The sequence below is a fragment of the Amphibalanus amphitrite genome, unplaced genomic scaffold (assembly GCF_019059575.1).
Source record: "Amphibalanus amphitrite isolate SeventyFive unplaced genomic scaffold, NRLGWU_Aamphi_draft 001569F_arrow, whole genome shotgun sequence".
Classification (NCBI taxonomy): domain Eukaryota; kingdom Metazoa; phylum Arthropoda; class Thecostraca; order Balanomorpha; family Balanidae; genus Amphibalanus; species Amphibalanus amphitrite.
Genome location: NW_024883062.1, coordinates 15,427 through 29,398, shown reverse-complemented (window position 1 = coordinate 29,398; position 13,972 = coordinate 15,427). Strand labels below are relative to the sequence as shown.

The window sequence follows — 13,972 nt, the reverse complement described above, 5'->3', positions numbered from 1 at the left end:
GAATTCTGTTTTATGTCGCTTATTTCACCTTATAGAATACAGTCTGAATTAGATTCGCTTCATTTCACTTCATTACTATTTTGTTGACTACCAGTCAACAAAAGCTCAGAAGTATATGTATTCTTTCATTTCAATCCATTATCTCTGTCAGAGGCATATCAACCTTGACCCGCAACTGACAATGTGTTTTAATTACAAGAAAATACACTTGTAATTCCAAAATATATTGCCAGTTTTGATACCGTTGGCTTGAGGACACGTGACTAGCCAAGTTCAGAATGTTCTAAGTAAAACTAAGTATCATAAAGCGAAAAAATGATGCTGCTAAAATCAAGCCATTTTGATAGCGCTGTGTTGGACATGATTGCGTTTTCATGAATGTGAGGTCTGCTGCCAAACTACTACCATTTTTCTGATGGTTTCTTTTAGGATGTGTTCTCACATCCTTTTTTTAAACACTGGCATTTTATCAACTCACCTCTGAGCTTCTTTAGCCGAGAAATTTTGAATGAACTTTGGCGTTTTAAAAAAGGGGCTTAATATATACATTTTTTATTCATTTTTGCTGATTGCCTCCCCAAGGCATGTGCTATGAAACTGGCACAAAAAACATTTCGTAAATGAATGTGACTTTTAAAGAAATCTAGAAAAACCTCAAAATCCATATCAACTCACCCCGGTTTACGGTATGTCAAATTAAAGGGACCCTCCCACCTTAACATTAGTTTTGAGTTGAGATAGCCAAGTTTGCGGCCAGGCTCAGAAACCACCATTTATCCTGGTCGCAACCCCCGCAGCTTTATGGTATTCAAGAAATTTCTTCCCTTTACTTGCAGGGTGGGACCAGCTTGGTCCCTATCTCTTAACCATTACGGGAATCTGATGACGTCATCAGGCTTTCGAACGTCCGTCATTAAGTTTGACTAAAACGTTTTGTAGCACGCGGTGGTATATGCTATTTGCGCGCAACATCTGCCGCAAACGCCGCACTTCTAAAATAAAGTCGCTAGAAACAGCGGAGATCCCAAAAAGTAAACAAAAGTAAAAGTCTAATATCTTGAAAACCGGTGAATATTTTTCGGTGAAATTTGGTAGATATTCGTTTTCGCTCTTTCTGAACCGAGCGACATCACTTTCATGCCAATTCATAAACTTTTTTGAAGGTGGGAGGGTCCCTTTAATGGAACATCATTTTCAGAAGAAAAGGAAATGTCGAAAATGGTAACACTTGTGGACAGCATTGTGAAGAAGACTCGAGTTCTAACTAGGATACCAACACTCCTAAAAGCATCAGTTGCTGGCACTAAGGGCGGCGGTGTTGCCGAAATCCAAACGACTTGGTCGCAAAGTGTGGTCGAGACTGCCGAGACGGTTCAGTTTGAGCGTACGTTTGTTGTGGAGCAGCCTTCCCTGCGGCTTATTGCGGCCACACCATCACAAAATGTCGGCCAAAATGTTGTCGTCTGCTACTCGCCGTCTCATCAGAAAAAGGCCGTGTTCCGAAAGAAGGAGGGCGAAAACAAAAAGGACAAGTGGCTGCTGGAGATTTGGTCCCAAGGCAATATGACCCAGGTGCTGGATCTGACCGCCATGGACAAACACGGCGCTGTGTACAGCAGCGGCGACTTTAGCTCGTTCCAGTGGAGTGACGACGAGCGGCTGCTGCTGTACATCGCCGAGAAGAGGCGGCCGCCGGCCGTCTCCTTCTTCGACGAGAACGCCCGCGAGGGCTCGGAGCGCGGCGCCGAGAGCCGCTACTACGCCGACTGGGGCGAGCAGCAGACGGGCCAGCACCGGCCGGTGGTGGTCGTGCTGGACGCGGCCGCCGGCCAGCTCACCGTGCTGGCGCCGCCGCAGGACGTGTCGCTCGGCCAGGCGCGCTGGCGCCGTCACGGCGACACACACTCAGTGGTGGCCATCGCCTGGGAGAACGAGCCGCGCCGGCTGGGCCTCATCTACTGCTCCAACCGGGCCTCGCACGTGCTGGAGCTGCCCGTGGAGGCGGACGCGGCCGGCGCCCGGCTGAGCGGCGAGGCCGCGGTGTCGTGCCGCAGCCCGCGCGTCTCCCCGGACGGCAGCGCCGTGCTGTGGCTGGAGTCTACCGCCGGCGGGCCGCACCACGCCGGCGCGCGCCTCGTGCGCCGAGACATGAACAGCGGCGCCGTCAGCGTGCTCATCGACCTGGTGGACATCCCCGAGCCGGACGGCTTCAGCGGTCTGTACCTGCAGCAGCTGCCGACCCAGTGCTGGATCTCCGACACGGCGGTCTGCTTCTCCACGCCGGTGGGCACCGGGCTTTGGTCGCTGACCGTGGACACGGCCTCGGGCGCCCGGACCCGTCTGGAGGCCGCCGGTGTCACCGTGCTGGCAGCCACGCCGCGGCTGGTGGTGGGTGCGCGCTCCGGACTGCTGCAGCCGCCTGAGCTGGTGGCCCTGCCGCCGGCCGGCGGTGAGCCGGTGGCGCTGACGGAGGCGGCGCCCGCCAGCGCCGGCACCGTGCGGCCGCTGACGTTCAGCCGCCCGGAGCCGGCCGAGCTGGCGGCGCTGCCCTACAGCGGCCTGCTGGTGCTGCCGCCGGCCGGCGCCACCCCCGCGCCGCTGATCATGTTCCCGCACGGCGGCCCGCACGGAGTCATGACCGACGCGTGGTCGGCGCACGTGGCGCTCTTCAACCAGCTGGGCCTGGCCGTGCTGCTTATCAACTACCGCGGATCGACCGGTGCCGGCGAGCGCTCGCTGCACGCGCTGCCGGGCCGCGTCAGCACGCTGGACGTGGCCGACTGCGAGCACGCCGCTCGCCAGGTGCTCTCTGCCGAGCCGTCGCTGCTGGACGCTGGCCGGGTAGCGGCCTACGGCGGCTCGCACGGCGGGTTTCTGGTGACGCACCTGAGCGGCCAGCACCCGGACCTAGTCAAGGCAGTGGTGGCGCGCAACCCCGTGTGTGACATAGCCGGCATGCTGGAAGGCACAGACATCCCCGACTGGAACCACGTCGAGTCGGGCGAGGCGTACGATCCGCTGCTGACGCCGACGCCGCAGCGGCTGGCCGCCATGCTCACCTGCTCACCAATCAGTCACGTGGACAAGGTGCGCGCGGCCACCCTGCTGATGGTGGGCACGGCCGACCGGCGCGTGCCGCCCTACCAGGTCTTCTACTACGGTGAGGCGCTGCGGCAGCGCGGCGTGCCGGCCGAGGTGCGCGTCTATGACGACTGCCACCCGCTGTCCAAGGCGGCCGTGAACGGGGACGTCATGGTGCACGCGGCCACCTGGATGTGTGAGAAGCTCGACCACAGCCCGCCGGTCTAGGCCGTCCACCGGAGTGCCTCCGTCGGCCGCCGGTGAGCCAACTACCGATCTTGCCACCTCATTTTGCTAATTCTTTAGAGGGGTTTGGTGCTTATTTAGCTTGGGAAAACCAGCAACATTCAGCACCGGTGCTTATGTTTTTGTTGGTGAAATGTGCCAAAATAACTTGCTTAATGGTTATGCTTACGTGCATTTTTTTTATGGTCAGTCGTTTTTAAAGGAGATGTTAGGGAGATGTTAACCAAGAAGAAAGTCACATTGTCACAAAGGGCAAATACACTTGCACTTAGTGCGTGGTTGAAATAGTTGTTTGAAAACCTCTCAGTCAAATCAGTGCAGCAGCCCCGTCTAATCTCGGGAAATTACCAACCGATTTGGATAGAACAAAGGGCATTCGATTACTTCCATAATTCATACTCAGTCTAAAGAGACGGCATTTTAATCCTTTGACAAAAGCAAGATCGGAACGTAGTACCTACGAAGGACAAAAGACGCTAACTAGGTGATGGAGATTCCCTTTCTTTTAACTTACCTATGCTTATCAGCGTTATGATCGAGGCCATTCTCCCACTTTCGAAACCTTGAATCGTATTTCATAAAAGATGAAGTCTCGATGGTTACGTTTATTTATGTTTGCCTTGTTTTATTCTGAGTTGAAGACGAAGCAACAAATTTTCGAACGATCAGTGAGCTTGTCGGCAGCTCTAAAGTCATTGATAGTGCCGATTCATTGTACTGACTCGAGTGCTTGATTCGTCGAGCTTGACTGTTGTCTCTTGAAGGGTTTAACGACGCCGACTTCGTTATGACAGCCCTACGACCTGCCGACTCGTATACCGGTTTATTGGGTCGTCCGCTGTGATGAGAGGCTGGGCACACATGTGGACGAGAGTCCCACCGACCCTCAATGTACGGTAGGCGAGCCACTCGCCCCACTGTGTGCCCCTCCTTAGTCTGTCGAGTGTCGACATAATTCGAGCCGCTGTGTAGACCCACAATAATAGCCGCTTAAATAGCCGGGTGCTCTTCCGTAGCCGCTTGAACTGTGGGGTGGTCCTTCGAAGCTGCTTGAACTGTGGGTGGGATGCTCCTTCGTAGCCGCTTAAACTGTTGGGTGCTCCTCCGTAGCCGTTTGAACTGTCGGGTTTTCCTCCACAGCCGCTTGAAATGTTGGTCGTTCCGTTCCTCCGTAGTCGCTTGAACGACAGTAAGCTCCTCCGTAGCCATTTGTACGGTTTCGTACCCCTATGTACCCCTCCTCGGTTTCGTATCCCTCTGTAGCTGTCTGAACAGTTTTATACTCCCCTTACCCGTTTCAACGGCTGTGTGCCCCTCTAGTCGTTTGAACATGAATAATTTCTCTGTAGCCGTTTGTACGGTTTCGTACCCCTCCGTAGCTGTTTGAACGGTTTGGTTCTCCTCTGTAGCTGTTTGAACAGTTTTATACTCCCCTTACCCGTTTCAACGGCTGTGTGCCCCTCTAGTCGTTTGAACATGAATAATTCCTCTGTAGCCGTTTGTACGGTTTCGTACCCCTCCGTAGCTGTTTGAACGGTTTGGTTCTCCTCTGTAGCTGTTTGAACAGTTTTATACTCCCCTTACCCGTTTCAACGGCTGTGTGCTCCTCTAGTGAACATGAATAATTCCTTTGTAGCCGTTTGTACGGTTTCGTACCCCTCCGTAGCTGTTTGAACGGTTTGGTTCTCCTCTGTAGCTGTTTGTCTGGTTTTGTACTCCCCGTACCCGTTTGAACGGCTGTGTGCTCCTCTGTGACGGCTTGAACAACAATCAGTTCCTCTGCAGCCGTTTGAATGGTGTCGTGCCCATCTCTAGCTGTTTGAACGGTTTTGTACACCTCCGTAGCCGTTTGAACTGGTTGGGTGTTCCTGCGTAGAGTCGCCCCGACACTGGCAGCATGTCGTTATTGAATTGCGCCATGGAACCTATTAGGCTATTTGCCCTATATTCGTCAGGGGAATAATTAATTCCGTATTCAATTTTTAGGACGCCTGTCCCTCCGCCTCAGAGAGGTACACATTAAAGGGACCCTCCCACCTTCAAAAAAGTTTATGAATTGGCATGAAAGTGATGTCGTTCGGTTCAGAAAGAGCGAAAACGAATATCTACCAAATTTCACCAAAAAATATTCACCGGTTTTCAAGATATTAGACTTTTACTTTTGCTTACTTTTTTGGGATCTCCGCTGTTTCTAGCGACTTTATTTTAGAAGTGCGGCGTTTGCGGCAGATGTTGCGCGCAAATAGGTAGCATATACCACCGCGTGCTACAAAACGTTTTAGTCAAACATTTAAAAATCGTTAGACATCTGCGCTGACGTCACACATTCAGAGGGGTATTCCTAAGCATTAGCCCCTCTGAATCAAAATGCAATTTTGAAATTCAATATTTCTGATTTAAGGCATTTCTCGATGTTGTGAGTGCCGAAACCGGTAATTTTGAGCCAGGGACCCCATTTTGGCTATCTCAACTCAAATCTAATGTTAAGGTGGGAGGGTCCCTTTAACCAAATAACAGTTGTTAGGCTTTCTTATGCAGCTGAAAATAGTGCTCACCGGTAGCGCTGATGGCCGCCGCTGCTTCTTAGATCGCCGGCCAATGGTCAACGGTTACCGGTTACTGATCTCCGTTCACTGGTCCGTTGTCTATGGTCAGATCACCATTGATAAATAATCGGTCACCGGCCACCAGCCACTGCTCACTGATCACTTGTCGCTGTTCACTGACCACTGACCACCGATCACCGGTCATTGATCGTGTCACGCCGCGGTCACTGCCACTGATCGCTCGGTCCCTGGCCGGCGCGCTAGTCGGTAAGGCCGCGTCCTTCACCGGCAGCCTACTGACCCGCCTTCCCGAGCGGTGTGTCGCGCGCGAGCGTCGGGAAAAGAGAGAGGGAGAGGCAGCAGATCCGGGCGCAACGCCCTCGCCGCGCGACCCCGCCCACTGACTCGCCCGTCTCGATGCACGTGGAACGCACGTGCTGTGCTCCAAGGAGATAATATGACTGATTATCCATTAAATCAGTCGGCAATTTATAAATAGTCAACACCATTAAATCCACAACACACTGTTGTGAATGCCAATGAAGCGGGGTACTCTCATGGACGTCCCCAGGCCTGTCTGGGTCAATGGCATGGCACGGCCCCGGGTAGAAGGCAGATACCATTCTATAATTTTTATTTTTTGCCTCACATTTTTAGTCACCAGTCCTTGAAATTCACTGCCGTTTATATTTTCTGCCCCAATGTAACAAAATTATCGACTGGTTGGAGCAACTAATCCAGATAGCTGATAAATTGTCGCCAGAATGAAGACTGATAGGGCGACATCAGTGCAGCTGAGTCTGAATTAAGCGCACATGGTGGCTGGCCGGCCGTTTTCTCGGGCTAGCTGCTCCGCCGGGTGGGCTCTGACCGCGCGCCGCCAGGTGCAGCCAGACACGCGGACCGTTCGCGCGCTCACATCCGGCTCGGCCGCGAGATGTGCGCCCGATACCAGACGGCGGCCGCCGCCGGAGCGCGGGCCGTGGCCGTTTTCTCCCGGCCGCCGCCGGTCCGACAGACTTTCCTGGCGCGCGGACGGTCACGTGACCGGGCGGCGGCCGGCGTCCATCGGTCACGTGTCGCCGCCGCCGTCGAGCGGAGAGAGTGCCACAGTTCCGGCTTTCCACTGCGGCGGATCCGGGATCCGGCCACGCTGCCGTCGCTCGTACCTGCCGCCCGCGCTCAGGTGTGTGTGCCGCTACTGGTGCCTCGGGCGGCGTCAGAACCGTCTGACCGTCTGCTGCAGCGCTCTGCAGGCCAGACCAGTGTCAACGCATGCCGTAGTGGTTGTCTATCGGTCACTTCGCCGTGCTGAGATGCGTCGAATGAATCATTTTTTCGTTTGGGCGAGGTCAGTTTGGGGTGTTGACCTAAAGTCAAGGCCAGGTCAAAGCCACCCAGGGCACGAAATATGTCAAAGGAGGTCATGCTACATATTCGATTCGGCAGGTCTTCCTGTACCATTGGTTACTTTCCGGACTGGCTAGCTCAATTTGATCGGGAGTTATTGAACACAAAGTACAAACTCCGATGACCTTAACTGCGTCATGAAGTCACGCAAGGTCTTAGGTCAACGGTGCAAAATGTATGCATCGGACCTCGCAAGGAGTGTATGAACTCACGACCTCATGTATGTACTCGAGCTGATCTTAGATCAGTCCCAGAATAACATTTTCAATATTGTCCAAGTAGGTATAAGTTCCATCTCCGTGCAAAGGATTCCCTGGTGATTGAGTGCGTTGTGAAATTGTGACATTAAGCCCTTGCAAAGTTCACCAATGACGTCTACTGAGGTGCCTGAGGCCGCAAGGTCTGTGACCTGACTTGACCTAATCTGACCTGAGTCTGGTTGGTGTCAAGTTCTCGCTTCTAGCAAGGGTTTGCAACCTTTCAGCTCGCATCAGCAAAGCGTTTAGAGAATTCGCGGGGTAAAACGGCAGGGATGGCACCCCCTTCCCCCTCGGCCGGGAAGCGAAACTCTCGCCAAAGCTTATAAAAAAATATCTTACAGGAATTAGTTTTTGCTATCATATACATAATTTGTCCGTTATCATACTCATCGGCATCGAGTGATATGTAGGACTTGTAGCCTGTAGGTATACGTTTCTACCGATTGTTAGGAAAAGGTCGTTCTGAGTTTGGAGTTCAGATCAAGGTCGGTTCAAATCCGGTCAGTTCAGCGACTTCCTCTCCATCGTCCGGGGAAGGCTCGTTGTCGACTGTGTGATCAGTGACGGGCCGCGGGTCACGGGGTTACGCGGTGCCGCAGGCGGACGCCGGGCGAACGAGATGGTGCTCAGCTCTGGAGACACGTTTGTATTTGTATTGTATTTACATTTAAGAGCGATCCACATACAAAGTGCGTGGCTGGCGATTACTGCTGATGCTGTGACGGCCTTTCATACCTACGGACATTCGGACATCTACACAGTGAGTTTGATGCGCGGAGTTACAAATCTAGCATTTCGAGGGAAGTGGGAAGCCGTTTCTGACCATAGCTGACATGGCTGACAGTTGACACAGTGACGCCTGACGGGATCGGATCGTCTCGAAACAACTACAGACTGCGTAACGGAGGCTGGAACAGACTGTCATTACAAAATTGCCACTAGATGGCACCAGGAGTAAACGCCTGAAGCTAGACTGTACCGCATGGCACAAAAATTATTCGGAACAGCCAAGAATAACTACACGGTACATGGGCTTGAAACGTATTTTGACCAATATTCTACTTCTTTTAGTTTGTTCGGCGTATTTTCTTTCAGTTATCCGATTTTTATCACGGTGAAATTATATTGCACCAGTATAACGCCTTTTGGGGCGACTAACGGAGCGAGCGAGAGGGTGGGCCTTGCACGTGCGAAATTGCGAGGGGGTACCTCCAACTGACTTGTGCACGGCACCCTACTAACTGGTCTCTAGCGATGTGGCAAATTTGGGCACAATCGGCCCAGCCGTTCTCGAGATCTGGAAGCGGCACCCTGCACGTGCGCACGTGCAAAATGGGTCCCAACTGACTTGTGCACGGCACCCTACTAACCGGTCCCTAACCGTGTACCAAATTTGAGCGCAATCGGTCCAGCCGTTCCCGAGATCTGGAAACGACCCCTGCACGTGCGCACGTGCAGCAGCACCCCAACTCTAGCACATGTATATGCAGTGCCTAGTGGGTGCCTACCTACATGCCAACTTTCAGCGCAATCGGCCAAGTAGTTACCGAGATATTGCAACAATTACAAAACTGACACCTCTTCGTTTTGCACGTGGCACGTGCATAAGGGGTCACCCACATGCATCGGGAATAGTCCAATACTTGGTAGAAGGAATGAAGCTACCCTACAAAAATTACCGCGTGTAAATCGGTCAAGTGATTGCTGAGATATAAGCCTCGCAAAAGCGTGACCACGGCCGGCCGGCCGCTCATACTCAGAAATTTCCGTTATTCTACGTAAGACTCCGCTCGCTTCGCTCGCTCCGTAATCAAGTAGGAGCTAAGCTCGTAAGCAGGTAAGCTTGTAGGTAGCTTTGTCTGCTTGACTATCTGTTCCGTTATCCCCGCGTCCTTGTTCGTTGTTGCCCAGGTTCTGATCAGGTTGGAATTTCTCGTTTTATTTACTATGGACAGTGTAGTTAATAACGAGATCCCTACACCGAATTACGTTATCGAGCAGAATCACATTTAACAGGCATATCCTTAGAAAGGGAAGTTTTGCGTTGCCTACGTCTAGAAAAGATACTTGATTAACCAGTAAGTCACTTTTCCTGCATCTGACCGCCGAGTGGCGACGTAAAGAGAAAATATTATGGATCTATTGTCACATTATTTATTGTTTGGTCTAGAGTACATTACAAACTTAACGTACAAGCGGGACAAAACTCCGCGCTACACACGTCCAAAATAACCAATCACATGCGTGTCACACACCCGACCAGTGTTGGCTGGCCTCCCCAGTCCCCGGTGATGTTAGATCGCGCCGGTCGAGCGGTCTCTCAGGCCTGGGCGGCCTCCAGCAGCGGCCGCAGCTGCAGGTCGAGTCGCTCCGGCGCCGGGTGGCACCAGGAGGTCAGGCGCGTCACGAAGGGCCGCGTGTGGCCGCGCGGCCGCGCCGACGCCAGGTCAGCCACCAGCGCCGCCACGTTAGCGGCCACATGTTCGGCGGGCATGTGCAGCCGGCCGACGGGCGCCACCACCTGGGCAAAGTCGAGCTGGCGCTCGTCGCGCTCGGAGCTGAGCTCCAGGCCGTGCCGGAACCGGTCGATGGTTGCCTCCAGCTCGGTGGTCAGCGTGCCATCCTTGATGGAGGGAAAGCGGCGCCGGAGCAGGCCGCGGATCGGCAGCAGCTCCTGCGCCAGCTCCGGGTGGCCCACGAAGTAGTCGAACTGGTCGGCGGCCATTGCCCCGCTCTGGAACTGTTTGATGAGTTCGGTGCCGCCGACCACGGCCACACCGCGACTCTCGGCCAGCTGGCGCAGCTCCGCCGACTGACAGAAGACGGCCACCTCGCGCGGCGGCCGGTACTCGAACGGGTGCGGCAGCGACACCACGCGCCGCACCGGGTCCGCGTAGCGCGTCTTCTTGTCCAGCTGCATGTCCAGCTCGGCGGTGACGAACATGAGCGCCTCCGGCTGGTTGAACACGGTCGGGTGGTGCGTCTGCCGGTGCATGGCCACCGCCTCCTCCACGGCGTGCTCGCGCCAGCGGAACCAGTTGCGCACGTACACGTCATCGATGGGCTCCGGCAGCCGCTCCCGGTCAAACCTGGCGGCGCGCCACATCGCGTCACACACACATACTCATTACAAACAGGGCGCGTTGTGTGCTAGCTCAGGGAAATATCCAACGTATTTGATCAGCCCCCAAAAGTTCGCACGCCTGGCACATACATTTTGGCACCTACATGCGATCTAAGGGAAAGTCCACTAATGTTCACGGCAATGGACGATTTTCCGTCCCCTCCCTTCATTTTTTAACGGAAAACAGGCAGATGCGTGACCTACCTGCGGTTGGCGCGGGGCTGCAGACTCAGTAGCTGCGCCCGGCGCACACTCTGTGGCACCCACTCAGTCTTCACCTCCTCCTTTTTGACAATCTTGGCCTTCTTTCGCTCACGGGTGCCCTTCCTGGCAGCGGCTAGTGGCGCTGACGTGGAGAGGGGGCGTCGCGCCAAAGTCCGCAGAGATGCTGGGAGGAGCATGGTGAAGTCCTGAGAATAATAGAGGCGTGACACTCACTGTGCATGACAACATGTAGGTATCACACATTTACTGGCAACTGCAATACATTGTACATTATTTCCTTTTTACAAGTGTGTCCAAAATTGTAATGTTGCGGGGAAATCCACCCATAATGAAAAGTGTAATGACATCCTAAAAATAGAAATAAAGACATCCTCACGGCAGTCACAAGTCACAACTTATAATATATCCTCGAACTTAAACTTTTAGGAGCAAGAGAAACACGAACCTCGCAAACTCTCAAAAGACGCCAAGACAACCATTCGAATAACCAAGATATTTGAATGTTTGACCCGACTCAAAAACCTCTCCCGAATATCAGAATGCCTTCAAATTTTTATCAGTACCTATTCAATATTTCTACATCATTTTCTCGTGAAGTATATGAAAACGGTGACATGTCTGTATGAAGAAAGGGTCAAGGTCAAATTTTATGAAAATAACGACATCCTTTCCGGCCTTTTCTTCCACATCCTCCCCCTAACGTAAAATGAATTTAGCCACACTGTTTTACAATATCACTTAACCTACTTGATTTGGCTAGTATTTAAATGCACCTTACCTACCTAATAGGTTAGGTACAAAGAATGGCTCGCAAGTCCAATACAGCCATTCTTGGTATGGTCTTTCATTTTTATATCGTCTTCAGGCTAAAATGCTAAACAAAATTAACACCCAAATGACATAGAATAGGAGAGTGTTCCCTGCTCCAGTCAGAGTGCAAGGTGCAAAGTATAGTATTTTAAATAGGCTCCTGTTTGAAACATACTCTGTCAGTTGCATATTTCAGCAGTCACTGGTGATGTGAAGGTTGGTAAAGATAAAGTAAGATTTAGCATGGAATTATCAATTATACAAGCCCACTGCCCATAATGGCCTTTAGTAAACAGCCCTGAAAGCTTGACTAAAGTTCAATTTAAAGGGACCCTCCCACCTTCAAAAAAGTTAATGAATTGGCATGAAAGTGATGTCGCTCGGTTCAGAAAGAGCAAAAACGAACATCTACCAAATTTCATCGAAAAATATTCACCGGTTTTCAAGATAATAGACTTTTACTTTTGTTTACTTTTTGGGATCTCCGCTGTTCCTAGCGACTTTATTTGAAAGTGCGGCATTTGTTGCGCGCAAAGCAGCATATACCACCGCGTGCTACAAAACGTTTTAGTCAAACATTTAACGGACATTCGAAAGCCTGATGACGTCATCAGATTCCCGCAATGGTTAAGAGATAGGGACCACGCTGGTCCCACCCTGCAAGTAAAGGGAAGCAATTTCTTGAACACCATAAAGCTACTGGGGTTGCGACCAGGATAAATGGTGGTTTCTGAGCCTGGCCGCAAACTTGGCTATCTCAACTCAAAACTAATGTTAAGGTGGGAGGGTCCCTTTAAAAGGACACCATGCATGTTGTCTGTGACAATAATTTTGCAGTGCTTCTCTAAAAGATGATGTATTCATGTCAGGGGCAGAGAGAGAATAGCCATAATCCCAGGGGGTGCTTTTCTAGCACCTGGCAAATGGAATTACCAAATTCTTGTGTAGAAAAGCACATATAGGTACATTTTCCCAGCAGCATCACTCTCCTCGAGACTTACGCATAACAATAACAGTTTGTTCATGGACATAATTTAAGCACCGCTGGAGCACTATATGGTGACTTCTGAATTTCAGAACCCTTTGCAGTTTTGACCATTTCAATTAAAAAAATAAAAACTGAGGAAATTCACAAAACAATAACATGAAAAGAAAGAACATATCCTTCTCAGGTTGAAAAGTGAGACCACCTAACAGACTTTGATCATCTTGTCTGGGATTCTGGCACTTCAAACTCGCACAAGTTTTCTTTTTTCAGTGTTTTACCAGATGCAAACCCACTATTCCAATTTGAATTCCTAGCCTGAGGTCCCGTGACAGTGAGGGTTTTATTCTGATTCAATTTCAATTTTGAGCCTTGGGTGCAAAAAGGGCGATTTCACCCACGGTCTAGAGTAAAATTGATTTATTTTTAACGATACATTAATTAACAAATTGATTATTGATAGTGAACAACAATTACCTACGGTACAAAAGGCAACAATTTATTCATAAAAACACCTTACCTTTGCCAGTCCCTAGAAGTGCTTACTGCTTGCGCCATAAACGTAACAAATAATCAAGGCTGTTTAATATGCGAAAGGTGTCATGATAAATATGATGTTAAAAGTGACGTTTTAATAAATAGAATTTTTATTAAAAGAAAATTGCTTCTTCAAACTACTTTTTGCTCGGTGATTTTGCAAAAAAAATAAAAACAGACTGATAAGTTTTACATTTTTAACTTTTAGATTTTATTTTTGCTGAATTACGTACAGATTACGTCACATTATTGGGTGAAGACCAAGGTGAAGACAGCAGTCATGTGGACCTCCAGCTGACAAAAACGACGCGGTTAATTTTGTGGGGGCATGTGGGGGCGACCGGGCGCAGCGTGGGTCTGAGGCTTGATTGGTGAGTAAAACGATATTTTTGGGCAATACTGGTAGTTTTTTCATCATAGATTATTCGCAATGAAATTATCTTACTAATGATGTGCGAATGTAACAGAAATCATGGCTTAACCCTCGCCGGACCTATTGCTTTTCTACATACGCGCAGTCCGAGGCGAGGGGGAGGGGGCGTCGCGTGTACCCCCTCGCCGTTTCGCCCCTGGTGTAGCTAGCGCGTTGCGGAAAAAACGAGAGTGTGCGCCGTTACGAGACGCAGAGATTGATGCCCGATTTTAAGGTCTTAGGTTGAGGTCAACCGGTGACCTCAGACAGAGGTCAGGTCAAGTGCTCCAAAGTACGGTTCTGTTTTTGGTAAATAACTTCACAAAAAACGGCTGC

General features: G+C 51.1%; 2 protein-coding genes across 3 annotated transcripts; one reads left to right on the top strand and one right to left on the bottom strand.

Annotated features, from left to right (window-relative positions):
- The first annotated feature begins 1,194 nt into the window (after positions 1-1,194).
- On the top strand, positions 1,195-3,572 carry LOC122373899 (acylamino-acid-releasing enzyme-like). The gene has a single exon (XM_043352347.1). The coding sequence runs from the start codon at positions 1,210-1,212 to the stop codon at positions 3,307-3,309; it is 2,100 nt and encodes a 699-aa protein (XP_043208282.1). The 5' UTR covers positions 1,195-1,209; the 3' UTR covers positions 3,310-3,572.
- A 6,109-nt stretch (positions 3,573-9,681) lies between these two features.
- LOC122373906 (39S ribosomal protein L1, mitochondrial-like) lies at positions 9,682-13,372 on the bottom strand. 2 transcript variants are annotated; one of them, XM_043352356.1, is made up of 3 exons: positions 13,208-13,372; positions 10,872-11,077; positions 9,682-10,632 (listed from the first exon to the last, which is right to left on the bottom strand). In XM_043352356.1, the coding sequence occupies exons 2-3, from the start codon at positions 11,066-11,068 to the stop codon at positions 9,864-9,866; spliced, it is 966 nt and encodes a 321-aa protein (XP_043208291.1). In that variant the 5' UTR covers positions 11,069-11,077; positions 13,208-13,372; the 3' UTR covers positions 9,682-9,863. The 2 variants fall into 2 exon arrangements, with proteins under 2 accessions (XP_043208291.1, XP_043208292.1); XM_043352357.1 differs by lacking the exon at positions 13,208-13,372 and adding an exon at positions 13,169-13,177.
- Positions 13,373-13,972: the final 600 nt, after the last annotated feature.